The sequence below is a fragment of the Podarcis gaigeae genome (genome assembly GCF_964106915.1).
Source record: "Podarcis gaigeae genome assembly, chromosome: 6".
NCBI lineage: Eukaryota > Metazoa > Chordata > Lepidosauria > Squamata > Lacertidae > Podarcis > Podarcis gaigeae.
This window is the reverse complement of record NC_139682.1, coordinates 52553541-52581365: the sequence shown is the minus strand read 5'-3', so window position 1 is coordinate 52581365 and position 27825 is coordinate 52553541. Positions and strand designations below refer to the sequence as shown.

Below are 27825 nucleotides of genomic sequence, written 5' to 3'. Positions count from 1 at the left end.
GAAAGAAGCATAAAGGATTTTATTGTTCTTGGGGTTGGAAACATGGGCAGAGGCATTAGACAACATTGCTTGTGGAATCTATTCATAATCTTCACGTCATTCACTGACCCACGCTACTGCTGAAAGCTGGCTTTTTGTCCTTTCAAGCCAAGGTGTTGGTATACTGACATGCATACGAGAAGCTTTAAGGGAGGATATAACTGACAGATGAAGCAATATAGGTCTCTTCACAGAGGGCAGCCACTGCTGCTGCTGCTCTCATTTCTGAGTTTGGATTCTTCAGGTTTTTAAGACCACTTTGTTTGTACCAACCCACAGCAGCTCAGAAGAGGATGGGGGGGGGGAGAGAGGCATCGGGGGTCAAATTAAATTGGCCATCATCAATTGCATGATTGAAATAAATGTGTCTTGTTCTTAAAATGCATGTAGTTTGTCTTTAAACATGCTGTTCAAATTGCACACACACACATGGTGGTGCAATCAGGATCGGGATTCAAGCATGTGGGGAAGGGACTAACCCCGTGTCACAGTTTGAATGAAAAATGCCTTCCTCTCTAAATTTTGCTCCCCATCCCCAAAAGTAGCACTTTGGGAAGGAATAGTATCAGGGTGATAACATAGGAGGAAAGGATTAAAGTCCCCCTCCCCATCATTCAAAGTCAAATCTTTTTTTAAAAAAAAATGTGACAGTTGCTGTTACACAATTAAGAGTTCTGTGTAATTTCACCCTTTGCAATTCAACATTACATGAGAAATTTGTGTGTCTTCCTAGTGGCCTGAGAAAAGAACAAGTCCTTAAGGTTATTGATGCAACACTTTGTGGTGTTGTGTGTGTGTGTGTGTGTGTGTGTGTGTTTTCCTCCTTAGAATTATGTTGAAACCTTCAGGAGAGGACCGTTGTGACTTCAAAACCAGAATTCAAATGCACAGTGAACTCTGTCATATGGCTGGACACATCTACCTTCATCACACGGCATGCATAACTGAGTGCTGAATGTTGTATTGCAGCTGAGAAACTGGCGCCTTTAAGAATGATGAGCATAACAGACACGGAAAATTTAAGTGAGCCTTCACAGAAAAGATGGTAAGACCAGATTGGCCGGTGTCATTTTGGCATGCAAGGTTCTGAAAGAAAATCTAGGGAGAAGATGGATGCTCCTCAAATACAAAACCATGTTTAAAAGGATTTCAAAGAAAATACCGTAAGGATTCAGAATGTAACATGCTGTGCTGTGAAAAATGGTTTTGAAACTTGCAGGATGAAAGTGCACAGTGGCTCAACAGAAGCACTGCAAAATTATGTAAGGCTGACAGATATCTGGTGTTACTGTCAGCACCTGTCCACCCTGCTTTTATGAATTTGACATTGTCTACAATGCTGGCAGGTCAAAAATTGCAGCAATGTGGGGCATGGTGCAGTGAGGGGGAGGGAATAGCAAATGAATTGTCAAACCTTACAGGGAAGAGACTGCAGGATTTGCATCAGAGAGAGTCCAAAATTGGTTCTGTTTCAGTCTTAGCCAACGTGGGTTAAAGGGACCATTAATTTAAACAAAGCCGAAACTACTTCAGCCTACTCCTTTATTCCCCTTCTTTAAAAAGAGGAGGAATAGATTTTTGCTTTAGCAGGAGTCAAAAGTTGGCTTTATGACATCCCCACAAAATCAGGTAATTCCCTCTCCCTCTTAATACAGGGTAAATTGCATGGAAGAAAAGCTAGTCAACTTCTTTGAATCCACACCAGAAACAAAGAACATAGGGTTGAGGAAAACCCAGGTCCCTGCCTATCACCCTGAAGATAGTGACAAAAGCATATCTGTCTGTGTCTGTGTCCCTCTGCGGAGCTGAAAATATGCTGGCTCCCGAACATTTGAGCACACCCTCAGTTCTTCTCCCCAGCATTTTCATTGATCAACTTTCCCCAATCTGGTGCCCTTCAAATGTTTCCTCAACAACAACCCTGTTTGCTCAAGCCAGCATGTAGCAAGGGTCAGGGATGATGGGTGCTATAGTTCAGAAACATCTGAATGGTACCAGGCTGATGAAGACTGGGCTTGTAAAATGTGTGAACACCAGAGAGAGGGAGTGTCCTGTCTCCAAGCATGATTCCTGCCTCCCTTTAAGCTTGGAAAGAGATCTGGGGCTTGTTTGTGCACCTCCAAGGTACTTGGGCTCCCTAAAAGCGTGGAACTGGGGACGGGGAAATAATGCCCAGAGACATGCTACACTTGGAACACCTTCAGTGCAACAGAGGCACTTCTAGACAAACTTCTGGGGGCCACATCTCAGTGGAGGGAAGAGCCAGGGGTAGAAGTGGGCAGAGCAATAAATGTAAATGTTACCATTGTACAGAGTAGGCACACATGCACACACCCTTATCCTCCATCCAAGCAACCAAGAAGCGTTTTCAGAGTTCAAGAACACATTCCAGACAAAAGGACCCAAGGAGGATGCAAAGTAGGACTGGTGAGGGCTGTGGCCACAGAGGAGTATAGCTGGGGGAAAGCAGTCTGTAGGGGATCCCTACAGGCCAGACAGAGAAGTCTGGAGGGCTGTGCTTGTCCCCTGGATCTGAGTATCCCCATTCCTGCTCTAGCCCTTCTCAAAGTGCCTTTGATACACACTAGGACAGTAGGAATGGTTACTACCCCCCCCCCAATTTTCCTCTGCTCCAGCTCAGGTGGAGGCAGCGACGAACAGAGAGGAATGCTCATCATGGTGAGTGCTGCAAACAAACTGGAATGTGTTTCCTCCATTCCTTTCTTAAACCTGGGACTTTGCTGAACTATTGAGCAAAGGAGGGATAATCTCCCCATCAAAGTGCATAACAACGAAACAGATGAGATGGGGAAGTGGTGTCAAAGGCGTGACTCTGCTTCCCTTCTGAAACCCACAAGCAACTCTCCATTAACATGAACAGGAAGAATAGGGGGCAGAGTTCTCCCAAGGAAAGCCACGTGGGTTGCATCAAGGTATATGCGCCTCGTTGCTCTTAAGATGAAGATGTTTCTCCAAACCTCATGGATGTGTGGAAGCAGTGATGTGTCACACATGACAATGCAGCATCTCTCTCAGAGATTAGAAACATTATTGCACAAGATTGAAGGATGCTGTGATGGAAGGCCAAGAACCCCTCCAACAGGTATCGCTTGACACAAGAGCTCTTCTTAGAGGCAGTTAATGACAAGGGAGAACCATGCAACTCTAGGTTGTGTCCACCAGCAAATGCAGTAGACAGAAGCAACCATTTTGGCAAGGAAAACAGATGGTCCAATCCAAAGTGCAAACTACTGTAGCTGCATGAGGCCCTGTGCCCATAACCTGCTAGCCCAGGCAGCAAGCCTGGGATGCTACAAGAACGTCACATCATCTTGAGACTGAACCCACTGCCAATGGGCATCATACTCCAAGTGCCTCCTGCTATTCAACTTGCAGTTCTCCAAGTCAACTTTGCTGCTCCTCAAGGCCTTTGCTGCTGGGCTGCTCAACTGCTCGGCAGCTGCCAAGGGTAACTTAACCTCAGTGCTTTGCTCCAGCCCTGGGACATTTCTGCCCAATATCCCATTGGCCATTGGTGGTGACTGCCCAGCAGCTTTGTTTGGCTCACTTGAACACTGGCTTTTAACGGGGACCCTCTCGAGGCACATTTTGCTTTTCTCCAGCTCTTTCTCACCCTTGGCAGGAAAAGCCCTATCTAGGTCAGTCTTTGATCTTTCCAGCTCGGCTCTGGCCAGTGGCCTGCCCGGGGTGGAGGACATTATGGGTTCCATGGAAGAGCTTTGCCCATACTCGTCCATATCATCAGCAAGTGTGTCCAAATAGCTGCCAATGGAGATGCTGTCCAACTTGTCATTGGGGTCTTGAAGGCTGCTCCAGCTGCCCCGCCGGGATGTCTCCTGACTCTCCACCAGGCTGTACTGGCTGCTGGTGAGGCTGCTGCAGCGGCTGGTCAGCGTCCCTTTCTCCTCCAGGAGCCACTTCACCGCCTCTATGCCCTCGTGCACTGCTACTAGCTGCTGTAGGATCTTGATGTCTATTGCTCTCAGGTAGGCCTGTGGGATAGGAAAGAAAATGCAGTATGAAACTATAAGCTGCAGGAGATATGGAATGGAGGACCTTCTGGAAGGTGAACTGGAGATACTTCATATATGTATAGCACATGGGAATCTAGTTCAGTCTTGTCTGCACTGACTGGTGGTGAGATTCAGGAAGTGGTTTCTCCTAGCATGATCCTAAGTGGAGATGCTGGGAACTGAAATTGTGGCATTCTGCATGCTATGGCCCTTCCCCTTGGCCACTCAGTGCAAGGGCCCTGCTTCCATGAAGAACCACCAAAGTCTGACGATGCAAATATAAATAAATACAGTAACAATGCCAACTGGCAAGGGGTGGTTCTTGGCACTGGACTTCTCTCATTTGGGCCAGGAGCTTCTCATGTGTTCCATGTGGCAGGGAACAATGAAAATGAGAAAAAACACCAGGTGGCTGAAATGAAATGCAGTGACAACAGAGGTCTCACCAGAATGCCCCATGTATTGCATGAGAATTTACTGCCCCTCAGGAAGACAATTCCCCCCCCCCAAAAAAAAAAACCTGTTGGGCCAGAAATAAATTTCACTTAAGCTACCTAGAATCCCCCCCTTAAAAAACAAAAACAAAAAAACAGCCATTACATCTTTCCAGGTTTTGTGGTTGAGTTTTTCCATAGAAACCATTTTTTCCTGTAGCTACCTCATTTCCACAAGCTCCCTCAAACCTTTCCCCCTCCCAATGCAGTGGCATGGTGAAGATCAGAGGCCTTCGTATATAAGCCAGTGGCAAACAGCTCCTAAGAAAAAGCATAATCCAGCATTCTTTGATTTAAAAAACACAGTTTATGAATCAGTCCCCAGGTTTCACAAGGAGAAGCTGAGTTCCGTCAAAGTTCTCCCAGTTGTACGCAGCATTGCTCTTGAATGCAGCCAGCACAAAACTCCACGATGCTGTCACAAAACTCAGAAGAGAGGCAAGGATCTTGAAAAGCTAGCAAATGATTTGTTTAGAGAAGATTTGGTTTATTAGGCTAGATTCAAAGGCAGTGGTATTGGTAAATGATTCCAGCTGGACAAGATGCCATTGAACTAGCTGATGAGGCATGTGAGCACCATGGACAGAGGAGAAACAGTTCCAACAGCACATAGTGAAATGGGAAAACAAACAGCAGGCCTGTCTTCACCTAGAGACCAAGTGCACCACCAAAGGCCAATGAAGACCAACCCACAGAAAGCATGAAAGCCATCAACTAAGGGCGGCGTGACACATTATGATTTCTGCAGGCAACACCAGTATTACACTAGTGCTTCCCACAGCGGATGTCAAAAGTGCAGGTATAATGTTGACCTGCAACTTTGTGTACAGACGTCTAATCCAGTCAGGGTGCATAGCATTTGAAATGTACATAGTTACTGCAAGAAGCACCAGTGTGATACTTGTGTTTCCTGCAGCAACTCCAGCATGAAGAGCTGCTCTGAAATGTATGTATAAACATTGAAACCCTCCTTTTCTTCTTCTAAAAGAAAAAGAACTTTAACTAACTAATTGATACCAAAAATCAGTACTGACGATGACTATTAGAGTGCCAGATTCCAATGTATTCAGTGGAGAATGATTAGTACTAGACCAGATCTGTTTCAGGTACAGATGACTTGAGTAGATGTAGATATATTCTCACAGTTTCTGCTCATGAGCTCAGACAGGGAATAAATCCTCCTTTTTTGGAAAGCAGAGTTACCGGTAGTTGGCCAGGGCACTCACTTGGGCACTTAACAGGGAATGGCGAAGCGTTAATCATGTCCACTTTTCCTCTGATAATACCCCATAACTAGTTTTGGCTCACAGGTTTCAAGCCATTTTACATGGGCTTGAGGTGGCAAAATAATATTTACATACCAGCAGGTTTGCACTTCCATTGCAGCTGGTCTTGCAAATGGGAAGTCTGAATGAACAGATGGAGGAACTGTGACTTGTCCAGGAAGTGCTTTTTAAAAACCAGGAAAAGACCAGAGAACAAATGGCAGGTCTGCAGGACATGGATCCTATTGCACAAATGTATAGTTCTATTTTTGAATAAAGGTAAATAAACAGAACAGCAGCTGTTCTTTAAAGAGATGTGACTGCTCTGTAGTGGCAATTCCCAGTGGGCGGAATGAATGTGTTCAGTCTGAAATTGGATGGATGCAGGCAGTGAGCATAGGCTTCTGAATTGTTTTCCAGAGTCTCTGCTTCCATTGCTGCACACTTAAATAAAAATGGCTCTGACGTGGTGCAGATTGTTAGGGGAACAGTCTAAATATCCTACTAAATATCCTACAGGGATACTCTGGATATGTCCCACTGGACCTTATAAAAACTTCTGTGCTGACGTTCCCATGGGGCAGCCTTTGTCAACCTGGTGCCCTTCAGTTGTTCTTGGGCTACACTTCCCAGAAGTCCCAGCCTGGATGGACAACAGTCAGGGTCAGGGATGATGGGAACTGGAGTCCACTATGATCTGGAGGGCACCACAATGGCTACCCTAATGTGCTAGGAGCTAGCAACATATCTCCATGGCATATCTTCTATGCCCAGGGGTGGTAAAATATGTAAGAATTCAATTTGCTTGATTAACAAGGGACAGAAAACCACCACAAACTAAGAAGGAAGACAAATTCCTTTGTGGGCCAATAATTATGTAAACACGCCCAGTTTGATGCTGGCAGAAATGTATAGGATGTTCCACTGCATGGGCCATCAGGGTCTTAACTGTGCAACATTTGAGTTCTTTGAAGTCCCTTTCCAGGACTGTGTCAAACCAATTCACAAAACAAAAAAACACTTGTTTATATTTTAGTGTAGGGTGTTTAAGGCCACAATTTATTTCAGTGGTATATTACTGAAAAAAACCCGCCTCTTAATGACTGCCAAGTGAATGATCAGTCGAGGTATAAGCTCACAGCATGTTTCTTAAACTTATTTGTTTACATTCATAACACACCTAACTTTCATCTAGAACCCAAGCAGGCAGGCATGCGATTCCCAGCTAGTCACCCATCTAGACACAGACCAGACCCAGACCTGATTCATTTCAGCAGGGAGGTGGCCTCACGTGCCTTCGGAGTACAATGAGACATTGCCTGATTAAGGACACTAGGCACTACAGCAAGTACAGGATTCAGGGCACCAAGGCCAGTATTCTAAATACCTTTCTCTTAAGTGACTTACTTTTGAATAAACAGAGTAAGGTCTGGGCTGAAAGACTGCAGTTAAGTTATCTGATAGTGGTAGAGCCAGGGCTGTACGAAAAGCAAGTTTTAACAACCAGCAGCTGAGCGCAAAGTGTCTCCTTGAAATTGCTAAAACCATTGGGACCTGCAGCTTCTTGTACCAATCATGTAGATATGACAAACTCCCACCCCCTCTCTAAGAACTGCATTAATCCACATTTGGGTACATCTGTGTAACATATTTGCATGGCAAGCACAACATGGGTGGGGATACCATTGCCCTGAGCAAGCTTCCACCCACATATCCAAAGACAGATAAGGAGTCTCATGTGGAAACATGTTCTTCACACATGATTCCCTTCTGCCACTTTCTCTCTTACACACACACACACACACACACACACACACACAATTTAGGCTGAGTGGGGATTTGAACCCTGGTCTCACAGGTCCTGCACTCTAATCACTACACCACACTGGCACCAAACATGCAGAACCACATGTTATGTAAAGGTAAAGGACTCCTGACAGTCAAGTCCAGTCATGAATGACTCTGGGGTTGCGGCACTCATCTTGCTTTAGTGGCTGAGGGAGCCGACGTTTGTCCGCAGACAGTTTTTCCGGGTCATGTGGCCAGCATGACTAAGCCGTTTCTGGCAAAACCAGAGCAGCACACGGAAATGCTGTTTACGTTCCCGCCGGAGCAGTACCTATTTATCTACTTGCACTTTGACATGCTTTCGAACTGCTAGGTTGGCAGGAGACATGTTATGTAGGACATATTGTTTTTTGTCCTAAAAACAAGCACCTGTCTATCCCCCCACCTATTAATCCAGGGCAACAGTAAAAAGGAAGAGGCTAACCCTCCTCCACCAGTATATTATTATTATTATTATTATTATTATTATTATTATTATTATTATTCCACTCAAACACCCACCAGTCATTTCCAATTCCTGCCTGTAGGGTGTGTGATTCAAATCTCTGCACAACCATAAATTTACAAGTTGGTTTTGAACCTCACATTTCAATGTAGGACACACTGTACAACATTCCTGTAAGGCGGGGAGCGAAAACTGTGGCCTTCCAAATATTGCTGGACTACAGCTACGGCTGATGGCAGTTGGAGTCCAGCCACTTGTGGAGGACCCAGGTTCCCCATCCCTGCTCTAAGTACATTGAATACCCAAAAGGTACCATATATATAAGTATATAAAGCAATGCAGTGTAACTGTTTACACTTAACCTTAGCCTGAGAAATAAAGAAAGGATACAGAAATTGGAAATTGAGACAACCTGGTGATTCTGAGTTCTGTGCGCCAAGGCCTCTCAGCTGTCATATTTATGGGCATGCTAAGTTCCCCTGCTCTCTTACACTGACAAGTACCATATCTGCCTGCTTATCTGTTCAAAAGCAAGATGCTAAGGAAAGCTTTAGCAAAATGGGCCATGTTTTGCAAATAATGTTGAGTAATACAAAGAATTGGCTGGGTGTTTTTTTTAAAAAAAGATACTGGGATTTCATTCCTCCCTGCTTGATATCTCTCAAGTGCTGCTGCAGTGGCACAGTGTTTGCCCCAAAGGCACTTGGTATTAATATTAATTAGTGATTAATGGGGATCAAGCAGCACATTTTCTGGTTTGATCCAAATCCCAACTTTCCCAGGGATTAAGAACACACACAAACTTCCTCTTTGTGCTTGCCGCTAGTAAAATCAGGTCCCTCTGTCTTTTAGAATTGTAACCAAATTAAGAAATCAGTTGCGCAAGGTACAATTAGAATCCAGCTGCACTGGCTGCCAATTAGTTTATGAGCCCAATTCAAAGTGTTGGTTTTGACCTGTAAAGCTTTAAATGGCTCAGGACCACAAGAACTGCCTCTGCCCATATGAACTGACCAGACCCTGCGATCATCATCTGAGGCTCTGTTTCGTGTGTCTCCTCTACGTGAGATCTGGAGGATGGCAACATGAGAACAGGCCTTTTCTGCAGGGGCTCCCTGTTTGTGGAATGCTTTCCCCAGGAAGGTTTGGCAGGAGCATTCATTATACACCTTTAGGCACTAGACAAAAAAAGTATTCCTCTTAAACAGACCTTTGGCTGATTAGCATCCAATGCCCTTTTAAATGTGTTGAAGGAGGGGAGATTATTGGTTTGCTTTGGTTCCTGCTTATTATGTATTTTGTGCTTTTCATGTTGTAATTTTGTGTTTTGACACGCCCTGAGATCTGTCGATGAAGGGCAGTATACAAATTTAATAAAATGAATGAATGGATGAAAAATTTAGCCTCATCAACATATGTGCGACAAACCCCTGACTTCAGTCTAAATAGAAAATACCCCACTTGTTTCAAAAAGACTTGATCCAATCCAGCAACTGGTCTAACTTAAGGGCAAAGAGCAGGAGTTTTGATGAGGCACGAAGTTCCCAGGGTAAATTATATCTCAGCTATAGCTCACTAAGTGGCCACAGGTTACTGTCATTCTCTAGCTCCATCTCAGTTAGAGGATAGTGAAACTGGGCCATTCACAAATCTTTGCAGAATTCACTACTGCAATTACAGCTAGCTACTCTATCGCGTTCCTGGGGTTAGTAATTGCCCTTTGGGGCAAGTAGCTTGCCAGACCCACTGCTCATTCCACTAAGAAACATCTAGGTATGTGCAAATGGATACAGGCAGGCTACACTGATATTTTATTTTATTTGCATTCATATGGAAGGGTGTGCCCAAGGCAGTGGGACTCGCCATATTTGGAAATCAGTCTCCAAAGTTAGCATTAGCTCTGAGCTAATGTATCCCAACTGTTTTCTTCCCCCATTTCTCAGCATCCTTGCAAATAAAAAAACCTCAGCATTTGAAACTAAATGGATGATAAATGAAGCTGAATGCCGCCTTCAGCCTCCTCCCCGCAGTATTTCTACCAGTTCAGAGACCTCAAGAGCATCTTTCTCATGCTGTGGAGCAGATGTATCCCTTAGGCAAAGAGCCAACCAATCTGTGGAGGACAAGAGGCTGTACCCTTGTGTACTATTTTCTCCCTGAGGAAGCAATCTAACAATAAACCACATTTCTTATTGTTCTCTTTTTTCATGCTGATGTCTGGGGAAGGATCACTTGCATGCCAAGATCTAAGTGGAAGATAATAAAAGGCTCAGAATAATTTCATCAGCAATATCTATGGATTAGATTGATATTCCTGCCATTTATTGCATTTTTGTCACATTAACAGGCAAGTTGGAAAAGGCTCCTGGCAGTGGTTTGGGTTCAGTTGTATTTGAACTCACCTGGAAGTAAGCCCCATTGAAGACAATGAGACTTACTTCTCAGTAGGCTAAGGTTACCAGACATCCCCATTTCCCAGGGACAGTCCCTGGATTTACAAATCAGTCCTCATAAAAAAATCCATTGAAGTTGAAAAGTGTCCCCGGATTCATTAAAAAAAATAAATCTGGTAACCTTACAGTAGGCATGTATATTGGATTGCATCAAAAGTTTACAGACAACATTTAGCATTTGTACTGTGCATTTAAAGTGTTTGAAGCATTTCATAGTCATTATTTTTTAGCAATTCTTAAAACATTCCTGTAAGGTAGGCCACTGTTAGGATCCCCTATTGCAGAAGAGAGGCTGAAGCTAAGACTGAGTGACCTTAGTAAGCCCATGACTGAGATGAGATTTGAGCCATGAGCTGCTTTGTTCATAGTTCACAATCTTAGCAACAACACTTTGCCAGCCTCTACACACACATTATATTTATATAGCATGTGTCTGTATATGTGTACTGTGGTACCTCGGGTTACATACGCTTCAGATTACATATGCTTCAGGTTACAGACTCTGCTAACCCAGAAATAGTGCTTCAGGTTAAGAACTTTGCTTCAGGATAAGAACAGAAATCGTGCTCCGGCGGCGCGGTGGCAGGAGGCGGCCCCATTAGCTAAAGTGGTGCTTCAGGTCAAGAACAGTTTCAGGTTAAGTACGGACCTCCGGAACGAATTAAGTACTTAACCCAAGGTAACACTGTATATGTATATAGTGCAAACTGCAATCCTACGCATGCTTACTTGGGAGTATGTCCCACTGCATCGAATGGTGCTTTACTTACTCTATGTATCCTTAGCTCTTCAGCATCAGTCCATCATCAAATATCCCATTCTAGCCAATATCTCAAAGACAGACATTATAGAAAGATTATGTGCTTAATCAGTCCAGATTTCCACTGAAATCAAATTTCCACTGAAACACTGGCTGAACTGACTCCATGGGTCCCAAGACCCTCAGCTGGTCTGTGAAACGAGGGATTTGGGACTTGAAATGCCTTCCTGCCTCCAGCATCTGAAATGCATGGAAGCATTCCAGTTCTTGCTCAAACCCCATCGCTCCCAACCAGCATGGCCAGTGGTTGGGGATTATAGGAGTTGTAGACCAACAACATCTGGAGGGCCACAATCCCACAGCCACTCTCTCATGGCAGGAGATAGCAGGAAAAACATAGAAAGGGAAAGACTGGTTGATTATTGCTGGAAGCGCCGTTCCAGCAGACTCACTTACGACAGGCAAAACATGGTTTGTGTGCATTAGAACTGGTTTGTTATGACCTGAGGTTCAAGTGGAAGCAGCCACTTATCACAGATGCTGCAATACTGGAGTTCCTGCATCAGTAGGGGGTTGAGCTGGTTGACCTCTGAGGCACCTTCCTATTATTCTAATACTCAGATACATGAATTGGACTGAAAAGATGCACGTATAAATGGTTGGGGTGCAGTTAGCTTTAATTAATGTGATGTAAATGTAAAGTAGCAGAGCCTCTGGATAAATGGACCTCCCTCCCCAGCAAAGAAATGATGCACACTTATTGTCTCCAAACATTTGGGTTTAAAAAACGCAGATTCTCAATCCCACACAGCAGAGGCAGAACTTGGACAGAGCTGCCCAGCACTTCTCTCGGACAGGAAAGGAGGACTGTAAGAAGAAGTGGATGGTGGCAAATCCTAGCAGTGAGGATAGGGAGGCACTGTCCACCCACCCCCCAAAAGGCCATGTAGCCCAGTGGGTACAGCATGCGTTTAGAAGGTCCCAGGATCTCTGCCAGAGCTGGGAGGAGACCTCTGCCAATCAGAGCAGGCATGCAGGGCTGGAAGGACCAATGGTCTGAGTTCATGGGAAGGCTTTTTTTATATACCACTGAGCTGTTAGGATGGGAATGAATCGTTACCCTGTTCCACGGGAGCAGGGAGGGCCTGCTTCTAGATCCATCGATAAAAAGAAAAGAGAGGGAGTTTCGAGTCGTGCTTTTCCCCTGTCACCCCACAGGTAACCCAAAAAATGGGGGCAGCAGAACTCACCAGCTCCAGCTTCAGTGCCTTGATTTTCTCTCCCAGGCCGTGGCGCAGACCCCGGCTGGGGCTGCTCCGGAGCAGATGAGCGGCGGGATCCTCCCTGAGCCAGCGGAGCAGCCCGTCGGGGGCCTTCTGCCCTACTTTGCTCTCCAGATCCTTCAGGTCGTGGGGCAACGGGAGCTCGGCGCAGCTCCCCGGAACCTCCATGCCCAGGAGAGTGGAGCCGCCTTCAGATTGGGAAAGGGGTCCTGCCTGGAGCAGTAGGAAGCCAAGGACCCCCCTCCCCAACTCCTTCCCAAAGTCAAAGCGGGCGGGCTCTACACGCGCTCGCAAGAAGCAACGCGCCTCGCTGCTTAATCAAGAAATTGGCAGCCAGCGCCTCGGCCTGCACCCCAGCGCACCCCAAAGATCTGGGGCGGGGCTGGGGTGGCTCAGCAGGCGGCAAAGCCTCCCGCCCAAGGATCCGGGGTTGGCCTCACTCTGCAAACCTCTCGGCTCCCAACTCTCCCCACTTTGCGATCTCTCTTTTATCACTGCTCCCCATCTGGGATTTGGCCAGTTATGAAACCCCCTTTGCTTCGCTCCCGCCTTCTCCAGGAGAGGCGGAGGGCAGCGGCCGCCCTTGCTTTCTCCTTCCAGGACCTTCGGGAGAGGCGGACACCCACTTCTGGCAGGAGTTGACAGGGGGCTCCCTGCAAAAGTTGCCGCCCCACGCAGCAGCAGCGGGAGAGCGGGGAAAGGGCTGCCGCCGGAGCTACGAAGCTGTCTTTTCCCCAGGCAGCCCCGAAGGACAAAAGAGATCTCTCGTCCCTTTAGAGAGTCTCCTCCCGCGCGGGGCCGTCCGGCAAAGGCAGGTCACCCAGTGACGTCCCACGCGGCTCCTGCTGCTGCTGCTGCTGCTGCTGCTTCAGCCTCTCCCACCTGCCCGAGCAGGGATAGGAAAGCACAATGCAGAGAAACAAACTGCTACAAGCCCGGCTACCGTAATGCACCTCGGATAAGCGCATCATGACGCTGCTGCCTTATTTCCCCGCGTGGGGAGCCATACTAATAAATGACACCGGTAGGCAGAACGGTTTAAAAGCTGAACATCTCGTTTAGCCTCCTCGCTTTTACGTGCATCTCCCTTGCGCGCTCGTCCCCCACTCTGGTCTTTCTTTCTTTTATTATTACATTGATATCCTGACTTTCTTCCAAAGTTGAAGGCAAGGTGGCTTGATCTCCCTGCCAAGCATTGACCAAGCCTGCTTAGGGTCCTCAAAGTTGCTGTTGCATCATGCGCTGGTCGGGCTATGTCCAAGATGTCGTCCACAAAACCTATCTACTATGGTTTGGACAGAGACCGTGGCTGCAGACAGACAGCAGTTTCTATCAGGGAGTTGCGTTGTGCACTTTCCATCCTATCCTTTGCGCAAACAGAAGAGCGCTGATTGGGAGGCAGTGGAGCCTGGTGCCCGTAGGGCAAAAGACAGGGAGGCCAACAGCAGGGGGAGCTAGAGCAAATGACTGGTGGAACTGGAGCCAATGACAAGCAGAGCCAGCTTCTCCTTTTGTCCACACCATTCTCTGCTGTGTTCTATTAATTAGGGCAACCCCAGGAGACAGAAGCCCCTGCCTGGACTGCACTTCTCTGTTGGCATGACTATCACCACCCTCAGTTGCTGCAAGGAGGCAGAACCCCACTGACCATTCTATGGTCCTGAGGGCCTTAGTCATTCTCAATCCAAAGCTCACCACCAGATTCTGCCTCACTGATTTATATGCAAGAGAGAGACCTGAAGGGACGAGGCTGGCGGTCTCTTTGTGATATTACTTTTCTCCATGACAGCTGGAGACATTAATAATAAATCCGGGCTTACTCCAATGGTTTTCAACCAATGTGCTGTGGCACCCTGGGGTGCCTTGAATAATGGTCAGGGGTGCCGCAGGCAACACCGACCTCCTTCCCTCTTTCTTTCCTTCTCTCCCTCCTTGGATGCCTTCTCGTGTCTCTGCCTCTGCATGCAAGGCTGTTTGCTGCAGCAGCCCTGGCCACAAGCTCCTTTGGCAAATGATGCCTCTGGGGCTGGCCAGGGGGTGCTGGTTGCCAGGAGCTGAGGTGGCCTCGGAGTAAGCAAGCAAGTGGACGAAGGAGCCCAGCCAGCCAGTCCACCAACCCTTGCAGTTGGGAATGAACGGACAAGTGGGAGGCTGGGCAGGCAGGTGCTGCGATGGCCTTTCTTGTGCCTGCTGTGTGCAATGCCTGCCTGGGAGCTGAGTGTCAGGTGCTGAAGGGGAGCCTTTCTGCCACGTACAGGCCCAGCAGCAGCCACTGCTGCCTCCCAAGGTAAGGTGCCAGCCTCAAGTTCACCTTTGGCCAGTGTCTGTTGAGCCACTAAGGCTGGGGGCATCCTCTTCCCAGGCCTCTGTGGGGCAGTGTGAGGAGGCACCTCTCTTTGGGGCAAGGCAGGAAGCTCAGAGACCAGGAGTGGAAGCAGCAGCTGCCCAGAGGAACCCCAAGGATAGTGGAGGCTGAGGGAACACTCCACAAGGGAGGATGTTCGAAAAAGGCTTGAGAGGCTGCCGGCTCTGCAGGCAAGGGGTGGCATAACTGGGCTCCTGAGCCCCACAGGGGTGCTGCAGAAAGAATGTAGTTGGTCAAGGGAGCCGTGGACTCAAGGGCCACATTTCCTCTTTGGCAACCTTCTGAGGGCCACATTCATGTGGTGGGTGGAGCTAGAGGCAAAAGTAGGCAAAGCAACAAGTATGCCTTTTCCCTTCGTACAGTAGGCTGCACACAAGTTATAGGTTTCTGTACACACACCTATTCACAAGTACCTACCTATCCTCCATCCTAGCAACGCAGAGGCATCGTCACCACTCAAGGACATATTGCGCCCTGGCAGAAGCACTCAAGTGCAGCAAAGTGGCCTCTCAATGGCCAAAGAGAGGCATGGAGGGCCACATTCAGCTGCTGAATGTACCCCACTCCTGCTCTAATGAATCTTATGGAATCTGCATGGGGCCAAACTGCATGTGATGATGACAGCAGCTTCATCTCATTAAATGCAGGGCCTGCCCCAGTCAGGTGTGCAGTAAAGGAGATGGAGGTGAAATCGGAGGGGTGCAGAGGCAAGGTGGATGACATCTCCACTGCTTTCCTCTCCCTGCCCCACCCTGCTCTGCCCCTGCAGTCTGTGCCCCTAAGGAAAGTTTTCTTCCACCTGGACTTGCATACCACTGTAGAAGTCAACCTAAATAGGAGAAAAGTGACTGGCAGGGGGAACAGTGGCTGGGGAAGTGTTACACTCCCCTGACTCACATCTTTTTGAGCATTAAATTGCATTTCACCCCTGCTTTATTCATGATTAGGGAAGCATAGTGTTTAAAGCCACTGGTGTACATTTGCCCCTTGTACGTACATAGAATAAAGGTGGTTATTTGGACAACGAGAGGTTTCTTTGAAACTTGTTGGAATATTTCCCAATAAGCATTGTTTTGCATCATTTTGGATTCTTTGTGATTGTTCTAGTGACACGACCCTCCAAATTGGGGGCCCCTTTGGGGAATGATCAACGTTGCCCTTGCAGGGAAATTGATTCAGTTTAGAATCTAGACCAGCAGGGGATTTCAGATCAATGAACCAAATCAGCTATCCCCTTTCATCATCCCTAAGCCAACTCCTTTGACAAGTTAAATAACAAGATTGAGCCATCAAGTGGAGAGTAGGGGAAGGAGGCGTTCTTACTTTTGCATAATTCTGTGCCTCCCAACACAGGAAGAATATAAAGCATTAAATTGGCAGCTTTCCCATAATGGATCGCTTTCTGCTCGCTGCACTCTGTGGCTTCATGCTCTGATGAAACCAGCTGGCACATGGCAAGGCACTGCAGTGCTAGCACATGGTTGCAATATCTCATTGATGCAATTTCTGTGGGAAGACATCTTTTTTTTAATAATATTTTTTATTGATTTTAAGAAATACAGAAAAAAGAATAAAGGATAGATATAAGAGAATAGAATAGAAGAATAACAAATTTCCATGTTCTTTTTTCATCAAATCTAAAGGACTTCCCCACATCCTCCAAACCCTGCATTCTCTGTCATATAAAACATCAGCAGTTTGTTAACTTATTTCAAAACTTATTGTATCTTCCATTTTATCATGTTCCCTGATTTCAATTTTACTGTAACCCAATTCTTGTACGCTTTGTATTAAACACAATAAAGTTGTTTCATTATTTTACCTCTAAATTCTTGTGTCTTAATTTTCATTTCATTAACTTACATTTGCTGAAGCTAGAGTTTCCTAAAAGGTGCATTTTTTTTTTTAACATTCATACAGCTTATAGTGTTTTTTCAAATAATCCTTAAACTTTTTCCAGTCCTCCTCAATTGTTTCTTCTCCCAAGTCTCGGATTCTGCCAGTCATTTCAGCCAATTCCATATAGTCCATCAACTGCGATTGCCATTCCTCCAGCGTGGGTAAATCTTGTGTCTTCCAATATTTTGCAATCAGGATCCTTGCTGCTGTGGTAGCATACATGAAAAAAGTTCTGTCCTTCTTAAGCACTCTCTGGTCCACCATGCCCAGAAGGAAGGCCTCTGGTTTCTTAGGTAAGGTAAATCTCAGTACCTTTTTTAGTTCATTATGGATCATTTCCCAGAAGGCCTTCACTTTCGGGCAGGTCCACCAGAGATGAAAGAATGTCCCTTCCGCCTCTCTACATTTCCAACATTTGTTGTCAGACAGATGGTATATCTTAGCTAGTTTGACTGGGGTCATGTACCACCGGTATACCATTTTCATAATATTTTCCTTCAAGGCAGTGCATGCCGTAAATTTCAAACCGGTGTTCCATAACCTTTCCCAGTCTACAAACATAATGTTGTGCCCCACATCCTGCGCCCATTTTATCATGGCGGATTTGACTGTCTCATCCTGTGTATTCCACTTAAGCAGCAAGTTATACATTCTCGAAAGTAATTTATTTTTTGGCTCTAACAATTCAGTCTCTAGTTTCGATTTTTCCACCTGGAATCCAACCTTTTTATCTATTTTAAAGACCTCCTGAATTTGCGCATAGTGCAGCCAATCTCGCACCTTGGTTTTCAGTTTTTCCAAGCTCAGCAACCTCCAATTGTCTCCAATTTTTTCAATTATTTCCCAATATTTAGGCCAATGGGCCTCCATGTTAAGTCTCTTACGTGCCTTGGCCTCCACCGGTGAGAGCCACCTCGGAGTCTTACTCTCCAATAAGTCTTTATATTTTGTCCAGACCATCAAAATTGCTCTTCTGACAATATGATTTTTAAACAATTTGTGCACTTTAACCTTGTCATACCACAAATATGCATGCCACCCAAACGCATTGTCAAACCCTTCCAGATCTAGGACATCAGTGTTCTCCAGTAAAATCCAATCTTTCAACCAGCAGAAGGCTGCAGATTCATAATACAGTGGTGCCTCGCTAGACGAAATTAATCCGTTCCGCGATTCTCTTCGTCTAGCGGTTTTTTCGTCTTGCGAAGCAAGCCCATTGACAACTTAGCGGATTAGTGCTAGAGCTGTCAAGCGGCTTCCAGCGATCAGCTGTTAAGCGGCTTATCAGCAGAACAGCTGATAAGCGGCTTAGCGGCTTAGGAAAAGGGCGAAAAAAGAAAAAAAAACCCGCCGGGGGGCAAGATTTTTTCGTCTTGTGAAGCAACCCCATAGGGAAATTCGTTTTGCGAAGTGCCTCCAAAACAGAAAAACCCTTTCGTCTAGCGGGTTTTTCGTCTTGCGAGGCGTTCGTCTTGCGGGGCACCACTATATAACCTCAAGTCTGGCAGGGCAAATCCCCCTCTTTCTTTCGCATCAGTTAATATTTTAAACTTTATTCGGGGCTTTTTGCCCTGCCAAACAAACTTAGAAATATCCTTCTGCCACTTTCCAAAACATTCCACCTTGTCCACGATCTGTAGGGCCTGAAACAAAAATAACATTTTCGGCAATACATTCATCTTTACAGCAGCTATTCGGCCTAACAAGGAAAGTTTCAATCTTGACCATGTTTCCAAATCTCTTTTGATTTCTGACCAACATTTCTCGTAGTTATCTTTAAACAAATTCAAATTTTTAGAGGTCAGATACACCCCTAGGTATTTTACTTTTTTAACCACATTCAGCTCCGTTTCTTTAGAGAACTCATCTGTTTCTGTGACTGTCAAATTTTTTGCTAAAACTTTGGTTTTTTGCTTATTTAACTTAAACCCCGCCACCCGACCAAAGTCAGAAATTAATTCTAACACTCTTTTAGTGCTGGAGACTGGTTCCTGTAATGTTAATACCAAGTCATCTGCAAATGCTTTCAATTTATATTGTTTCACTCCGACCTCAATTCCTTGGACCAACCGGTCCTTTCTAATCATGTTTAGCAACACCTCCAGAACTGAAATGAACAATAGGGGGGATAGGGGGCACCCCTGGCGTGTCCCTTTTTCAATTTTAAACTCCTCTGTCACCACATTGTTTACTATCAATTTAGCTTTTTGTTCTGAATAGATTGCTTCTATACCATTTTCAAACCCCCGCCCCACTCCCATCCCTTCCAAATTTTTCTTCATGAACATCCAAGAAATATTATCAAAGGCCTTCTCTGCATCAATAAAAATTAAGACCGCTCTTGTGTTAAGATTTGTTTGTAGAAGTTCCAAAATATCAATAATGTTTCTTGTGTTGTCAAACAAATGCCTACCAGGGAGAAAGCCAGCCTGGTCCTTATGGATCACTTCATTTAATACTTTTTTAAATCTACTTGCCAGAATATCTGCAAAAATTTTGTAATCCACATTTAGGAGTGAGATGGGGCGGTAATTCTTAAGCTGAGTCTTTTCAGTTTCTAGTTTAGGTATCAATGTGATGAAAGCTTCTTTCCACGTTTCCGGTGCCTTCCTTCCCTCCATAATCTGGTTACAAACCTCCATCAAGGGTTGTATCAAATAATCCTTTAAAACTTTATAATATTTGGAGGTTAGACCATCAGGGCCTGGAGACTTGCCCAATTGAAGATTCTGAATGGCACTTTCAATTTCTTGCTGTGTGATGTTGCAATTCAGGTTTGTTCTCATTTCCTGGGGTATTTTTTGTAATCCATTAGTTTTAAGAAATTGATCCACCTCGGAAGCTTTTTGCGGCCCTTGTGAGTAGAGTTCTTTGAAATATCTCTGGAAGCACTTTCTGATTTCCTCAGGTTTCTGAACCATTCTCCCTTCAATCTCTAGATTTGTAACTGTATTAAGCTTTTGTCTCTTTTTCAACTGCCAGGCTAGCAGTTTCCCACACTTATTCGCTGATTCAAAGGATCTTTGTTTCATTTGTTTAATTTTCCATTCCACCTCTTGATTTATCAATTTTGAATATTGCGCCTGGAAAAATTTCACTTCTCTTAGCACATCCTTCGACTTAGGCCTAGATCTTAATTTTTTCTCTCCTTCTCTTATTTTCTCCAATATCTTCTCCTTCTTTTCATTCCAGAGCCTTTTCTTAATCGTGTTTTGTTGTATTAGAAACCCTCTCATGACTGCCTTGCTTGCGTCCCAGATTATTCTTTTTTCCACGATGGTATTCAAATTTATCTCAAAATAGTCCTTTAAAGTTTTTTGGGCCTTCTTAACAATCTCCTGATCTCTTAATATAGTGTCATTCATTTTCCATCTAAAGGATCCGGTTGTATTTAGTCTCAATTCCACTTTCAAAGCATTATGGTCGGAGCAGGTTTTTGGGCAGATTTCCACTTTTCTAGTCTTAGGTGCCAGTCCTCTAGTTGTCCATATTTGGTCGATTCGTGTCCATGTCAGATGAGCTTCAGAAAAGAAAGTTCCTTCTTTCCCTAGAGGGTTCTTAACCCTCCATATGTCGATTAAGTCCATATTGTCAGTCATTTCAAAAAAGGTTTTGGGTAGTCTGCCATCTTTCGATATGTTGGCACTTTGTGACTTATCCATGTTTACAGACACAACCCCATTCATATCACCCAACATAATGATGTTATTTTAGTCCAAGTAATCCAGCATAGTCTCATGCAGCTTCCTGAAAAATTCCGATTTTCCCTCATTTGGAGCATATATTCCTAATATCAAAAATTTTTCTCCTTGTGTCTGTATTTCAATCGCCAAAATTCGGCCATGTTCATCTTTAAATAAGAATTTCGGTGACAGGCTCTCCTTTGCATATATCACCACTCCTCTTTTCTTAACTTTATCCGAAGAAATAAATTCTTGGCCTAGTCTTTTATTAATTAGCACTTTTCTGTGGAGCCTTGTCACATGTGTTTCTTGTAGGCAGATAACGTCCAATTGTTCCTTTTTCAAAATGTGAAAAACTGTTCTTCTTTTTTCCGGGGAATTTCCGCCATTTATGTTCCAACTGAGAAGCTGCAGAGACATCCTGATTCAATTGACAGGTCCTACAATGGGGTGTCTAAGTTTCCCTCCGATCCCGGAGGAGGTAGTGCTGGTCCAGATCCAGGTGGTATGACTCTTGAAGGTGGTCCCGGTGGTGGTGGAGGCCAAGAAGCTGCAGCTCCTTTTTGCAGGTCCTCCTCGTGGTCGTATAGGAACTTCTGCTGGTCTTCAGGTGATTTAATTTTTATTTTCCTTCCTTTGTAAGTAAATGAAAGTCCTTGTGGAAACTCCCACCTATAAGGAATTCCGTTGTGTCTCAACAATTTGGTCAAGTCTATATAGGTAGTCCTAAGTTCCAAGAGATATTTGGGTATATCTCTGTAAATTTCAGCCTTTTTGCCTTCTATCTCCAAAGATTTCTTGAAATGTAGGCCTAATATCTTATCCCTCTCTTCTCTTGATCTCAGAATAACTAAGCAGTCTCTGGACTTGTCTTTCTTTACAGATTTTCCCAGTCTAAAGGCTGTCACAATTTTAAAGTCCTTTTCTTCCTCAATTCCCCAGAATTTGGAGAACAAAAGTGTCAGAAATCCCTCTAGGTTGTCTTTCTCCAGTTCCGGGATAGCCCTTATCCTGAGATTGTTTTCTTTACTTTTCAATTCAACCAATGACAGGTAGGCTTGTTGTTCCCCTACCTGTCTTTTCAGAGGCCTTACTTCCACTTTAATTTCATCAACCTTTATATTCACCTGTTCTGCTTTTTGGTTGGCTTCCACAGCTAATTTGTAGTTTTCCGCCGTAGCTCCTTGCAGTTTTTCAATCGCCTGGGTGTGCTGCGAAACCTGTTCAGTTAATCTGCCAATAGAGGATGTAGCTTGGTCAATTTTTGATGTTTGATTATCCACTTTTTGATTTAAAACTGCCAGTTGTTCCAAAATTTGTTTCAAAACTGTTTCAGATCCTCCAGTTGCCATATCTTCTGTAGCAGGCTGTACAAATTCCACCTCCTGTGCTGTCAGCACAGTTGGGACGGATGATCTGCGATGATGAGTTAAAGTTGTTTGCATAAGTTGCCCAGATTTTTTCTCTTTTTCTTTATCTTTGGCTTTAGCTGCTCTTGTTCTCCCTGAGCCGCTCATTCCACACCTGCCTCTGTTCAAGGTCAAATGATCTTTTGTCCCATGAGAAAGACAAGTCCAAAGTATAAACAATTAAACCACAAAGAATTTCAATAAAGTTCAATTCCCAGGCCACTATACTTCCACAATCCTCTAGGGGGAGTATTTCAAAATTTCAAAAAAGGAAGGAACTATTTTCTGCCATTGAAGTTCCTATATTCCCCATGTTAAATTTTTGTAATTCCAATGCACAAAAGGAAGGTTTCCAAAGCTTCCAGTTTCTTAAACTCCAGCCACAAGGTGTCAAAGGAGGTCTCAGCAACAATGTTAAACGTTAATATCTCAGTCCATGCAACAGTTTAAGTCTCTGCTACAATGTCGTCAGTTTGACAGCAGTTTGACAGTTCTCTTCTATACACTGGCAGCCCGATGACAGGGTTACCCCTTTTAATTCCGTTTGGCTCAAAAATAGGGGGACAGTTCCAGAAAGCGAAAGTCCATAAATTTCACAAATCTTTCCCTTTTCTCCTCAAAGATACACAGTCTATCAATGCACTCTTTCCTCCACTTTTACAGTCCCTTTTAAACACTTCAGCTCGCTTCAGAGCCCTTGCTTTGATCTAATTAGCAGAGTCGGGAGGCGGACTTCCTGTTACTCGCCTCCCGTTTTCAGCCGAATTTCTCCAATTTGGTTAAAGATTTAAACCCTTTACTCACGGGTATGTTGCTCCAATTTCGATGTTTTCAGGAAGAAAGGTCGGCGCTCATCAGCAGCAGCAGCGCGGCTTTGCATCCACGAAAAGAGCGATGAACTCACAGCGCCGCTCCCCCTTTCACGTTCCGGAGCCTCTTACGAGGCTCCTTCTCCGCTTCTGGGGGGGCTCAAGGCGCCCGCCGAGTCCCACGGCCGCAGGCTCGCTCTGCCTGCGGTTTTTCTTGATGGGTCTCCGCTTTGCCGTAGCGGACGACCCTTTTTCGCGGAGCCCCTCTTCACAGCGCGAAGAGGACCGCCATTGCTGTTTCGCGCCGCCTCCGGAAGCTTCTGTGGGAAGACATCTAAGCAGCCATGGATCGCCTTCTATCATGTAAACATCCCAGCACCTTTGAAGGCTCCAATTGTATCTGGCATCTTTTTCTGGAAAAACAGCACACTCTCTCTCTCTCTCTCTCTCTCTCTGTGTGTGTGTGTGTGTGTAATCTTCTGAACCGCCTTGAGATCTTTCAATGAAGGGTAGTATCATGTAAGTAGATAGATAGATGATAGATGGATTGCACTTTAAGTTTGTTATTTCTCTCTTTGGAAGAAAGCAAAGCAGTTTTCCTCTGAATGCCATTGCTGAGAATCACAGATGGGCAGACTGTTGTCTCAAGACCCAAGTCACCTCCTAATATTCTGCCGGAATGCCTCTAAGGGCATTCAAAGTCTTGGCATTCTCATTTGTTTGTTTGTACAGTATGGTGGGCACTTTCAAAATGCTGGTGCCATGACAGGTGTTATTTCAGGGCAGCTTGTGTAGCGCAGACTTCAAAGCCTGGGCTGGTCTCACTCCAGGCACAGCAAAAGAGCCTGCATGCACTGGAGAAAGTGGGTGTTCCCAATAAGCATTGTTTTGCACCATTTTGGATTCTTTGTGATTGTTCTAGTGACACGACCCTCCAACACTGGGGGCCCCTTTGGGGAATGATCAATGTTGCCCTTGCAGGGAAATTGATTCAGTTTAGAATATAGACCAACTAGATGGAGATCCTTCATTCTTCAATATAACTGTTCCCATAAAGGAGAGATATAGCACTGGAATCGCATGAGCAGCTACTTAGGACCCCTTCAGACATCCTTTATACTGTGCACTCATGATGAGTTGTATTGAGGCAGCTATACACTGTCTTGCTTTTAATTCTGTTTGTGCTTGCAAGAGTTCTGGGGCAGACGTATAGCTTTGTTTCCAACCAGTGCATGTCCCATAACATCCTGCTGAAATCCTATAACAGATCCTGTAACATTTATAGCACAAATGTTGCAAGGTGTCCCACTTCTGTTGCAATGCCGTGATAACGTTGGAGAAGCAGCTAATAAAGCAGCACGATGTGTGAACAGTCCACTATAAGTCTACCACTAATGCACTATTATTGTATCAATGACATGTTGCAGAATATACAAAAAGCAAACCAAGAAATGCAGCCCCCACCAGTCTGGAGGGACCCTCAGCCACATTGCATCCTACTCCTTTTTCATCATATATTACTGTAGAAGCATCAAGCATGCAATTTCCTCCCCGGAGGAATGGGTGGTTACTAATCTTAAGAAGTGTCTAGGTACCTAGTACCAAGATGGGATACTGAGTTGGATGGGAGGATGTGCTTGACCTGGTGAACCTGTTCATACTTTTTGACAGCTGTGGCCTCTTCTTTGTCCTGGAGTTTCTATTTGTCAATAATACCAGTCTGAATGGCTAGTAATTAGCAGAGCGATCTGGCTTCCCTTCTGGGAAATCACCCTGCTTAATACAGCCAGACACTACAGGGCGATGCCTGGAGGAGCCAGCCAACCATTAAATTGTTAATCTGCTTCAGGGGGCCTAGCAGACTCCAGCCCACCCATGCACAGAGGAGGGGGGTCAGAAAGGACAGAGGAAGGTGATAAGGTGCAAAGGAGGCCAAGGATCTCCTGCGTTTAGAAATTGTGTGGAGGCAGCAATTTCAGCAGGAGCAGCTGCACCAAGCAAAATTCCATCTCCTGCCCCAAATGGGCAGGGTATAAAGAAGAAGGAGGAGGAGGAGGAGGAGGAGGAGATATTAGAGCCCCAGTCTGCCTTGGCATGTGCTCACCCTGGAAAAGAATGCATCTATGACCCTGTGCCAAGCCTGGCCAGATGCAAAGGATGGTAAGGTGCCTCTACTTTTAATTTCTCCACCCTTGTATTAACCGTTTCCCTCTTCTCAAGGGCTCAGGAACCCTACCTGTTCTCTGACACTGCTTGGAAACAGAAGGAAGTATTCTGACCCCACACTCTGTAAGAGAGACTCTCGTACATGGGCAGTGTTCTAGTTACAGACAACTAAATAATGAAGCAGCTTCTCTGTGAACTAACGTAAAGGTCAGATTGAATGTTTAGCCATACCAATAAACTATACCTAAGATCAAATTCATTTTCATGTATTGATAAGCACTACAGAGGGTAATTCACCAGAGAGTCATTGTGCTTCATTCATGCACTCATATACAGTACCACCTTTCTGCTATGGCACCAAAAAGTGATTCACAATTTTTAAATATAAAAACAAGCAAAAGTTTTATCTGGCTGGCTGGTCAAGAGACAATTAAACTTTTTTTCTGATATCTTAGATGAAGCAGAGAACAGACACAGACACTCAAACCTATCAGGTGGAAACGATTTCCATACATTTGTAAATAAGCTGTAAGACACCAAAACAAAAACTAATGAAACTATTTAACTTTACCTTTGAAGATTTTTTTCCCTTGAACAAGGCTGCTTTGCTTCTGTTCATGTTATTATGCCGCCACCCAGTGGTGTAATGATGCAAACTCCCCCTAATTGAAATTAGGACTGAATCCGTATAGGCTCAACATGTGAAAGCAAGAGGAATGTGTCTGCTTTCCTTGCATCCCACCTCCACCAGTTGCAGTAGCCTTGGGTGCACAGAGCCTATAGCCCAAGGCATGCATTATGTGCAGTGTATAGCTGCACAGAGAATGGAGCAGGGCTGCGCTTTCAACCTACTTCCAATGCTGGTTCTTCCTTCTCCAACAACTAGTTGTGCACAGTTGGCTGCAAGGAAAGCCCAGCATGGGAGCTCCTGCTTAATGGGACTTCTCTAGGTAAACTTCCGTAGGATTGGACAGTAGTGGTTTTTTTGTCTGCTCCAACATGGGAATTCTTCTGTTATTTGTTTCACTCTAAAAATGTCAGTTCGACTATCATATTCTCAGGGTTAGCATTTTTCTTTCAAAGATAATGACTTAATAACTATTGAGTTCAATATTTTATTTTAGGAAATTCTAAAAGCTGAAATTATATATTGCGTTTCCCCAGAAGCCTCAGTGGGGCTTGCTTCTCAGCAGGTACTTGTAGGACTGTGCTGAGAACCACCTGTAGCTGAAAAGGGCTCCAATGAGCAGAAGTTTAAACCATCACTGCTCATTGATGGAACAAGGCTAGGGAGCCTGTGGTGCTCTAAATATTGCTAGACTAAAAAACCCATTATCCCTGCTTATTGGCCATGCTGGCTGGGGCTGGTGAAGCCTAACAACAGTTACAGGACCACGGGTTCCACATCCCTGGATTAAGTTGGGTGGGACTTTTGTGTTGCCTAGATGAAGAAAAAAAAAAAGAAATAGGAGGAGCACTGTGTGAGAGAGGAAATTGGGTAGGATTTTTTTTTCCTTTACATCTCCTTTCCTAATGTCATTTTAAAATAAGGGTACCAGACACCCCCATTTCCTGGGGACAGTCCCCGGATTTACAAATCAGTTCCCTGACAAAATCCATCTATTTATTAGGAAGTTGAAAAGTGTCCCCAGATTCATTGAAAAAAATCTGGTAACCTTATTTTAAAAGTTCTACCCTTGAGGCAAGGGCACTCATACTTTTAATCCCTCTCCAACCTTATTCCTCTCTTTGAGCTCTTGGAAGAGGGCATTCTTAAAGCACTGGATAAATCTATGACATACTAAACACTCGCCTGATAGTTTAGTGTGTCATGGGTTTTTGTGTGTGTGAGAGAGAGAGAACAGAGAACCTGAAAGTGCCATCTTACGCATGTCTGCCCATTCTTGAAGAATGCTCTAAGGGTGTAGGTAGCCTTCTGGCCAGCAGAAAAGGCTGTGGCTACCGTCATCTTTTATCCCCCCCCCCCCCCCGCGCCACATTCATCCAGAAATGTAGCGCAATTGAGGCTCCCCTTCTAGCTGGGGGCGACTAACGATCCTATGGTGCGCGGTTTTGAAGGCGCACCAGCCTCTGAAACTAACGTGTCGTGTTTCTCGAGATTTGCACCCACCCAGCAGAAGTCGACTCCAGGAAATCTGTCGCTGCCTTTTAGTTACAGATAGGTAGCCGTGTTGGTCTGCCATAGTCAAAACAAAAAAAATTCCTTCCAGTAGTACCTTAAAGACCAACTAAATTAGTTCTTGGTATGAGCTTTCGTGTGCATGCACACTTCTTCAGATGGTATCTGAAGAAGTGTGCATGCACACGAAAGCTCATACCAAGAACTAACTTAGTTGGTCTCTAAGGTGCTACTGGAAGGAATTTTTTTTGTGCTGCCTTTTAGGTAACTCCTTAGTGTAGCAACTTGTTACTCGTGTGTGTGCGCGCGCCCTCTAGCTCGCTCGCTCTCCCTTTGTACACGTGTCCCGGCGAAGATGCTGCAGAAGAAGAAGCTTGGCTTCGGATCGAGGTTTTTCTTTTTTAACCAACCTTTGGGGGAACAGATCTTGGCGCGCCTGCCCGCCCTCACCTGCTCGGGGCTGCAGCCTGCGGCTTGGAAAGAAGACTCCTCGTCCTCCTCGCCTGTTGCGCTCCTTCGAGGAGGGGCCGGCGCTTGGATCGGCGGCCAAGGGGGCCAATGGCACCGCTGCGTCCCTGCCATGCTGCGCCTTCTTCCGCCCATCGACAGCCAAGCCGAGACCTCTGCGGCTGCTCCGCCCCTTCTCTCCTTCTTCTGCCGGAGCCACTGCCTCTGCCGTCTCCTTTAAGAGAGGAGCTATATATCCCGCGCCGGAAGCGGAGCAGCGCGTCGG

General features: G+C 45.2%; 1 protein-coding gene across 3 annotated transcripts; it reads right to left on the bottom strand.

Annotated features, from left to right (window-relative positions):
• Positions 1 to 27695, bottom strand: LURAP1 (leucine rich adaptor protein 1; the record flags this gene model as incomplete). Of its 3 annotated transcripts, none has more annotated exons than XM_083742544.1 (2): positions 1 to 4052; positions 27543 to 27695. In XM_083742544.1, the coding sequence occupies 2 exons, from the start codon at positions 27693 to 27695 to the stop codon at positions 3351 to 3353; spliced, it is 855 nt and encodes a 284-aa protein (XP_083598670.1). In that variant the 3' UTR covers positions 1 to 3350. The 3 variants fall into 3 exon arrangements, with proteins under 3 accessions (XP_083598670.1, XP_083598671.1, XP_083598669.1); XM_083742545.1 differs by lacking the exon at positions 27543 to 27695 and adding an exon at positions 25524 to 25823; XM_083742543.1 differs by lacking the exon at positions 27543 to 27695 and adding an exon at positions 12589 to 13595.
• Positions 27696 to 27825: the final 130 nt, after the last annotated feature.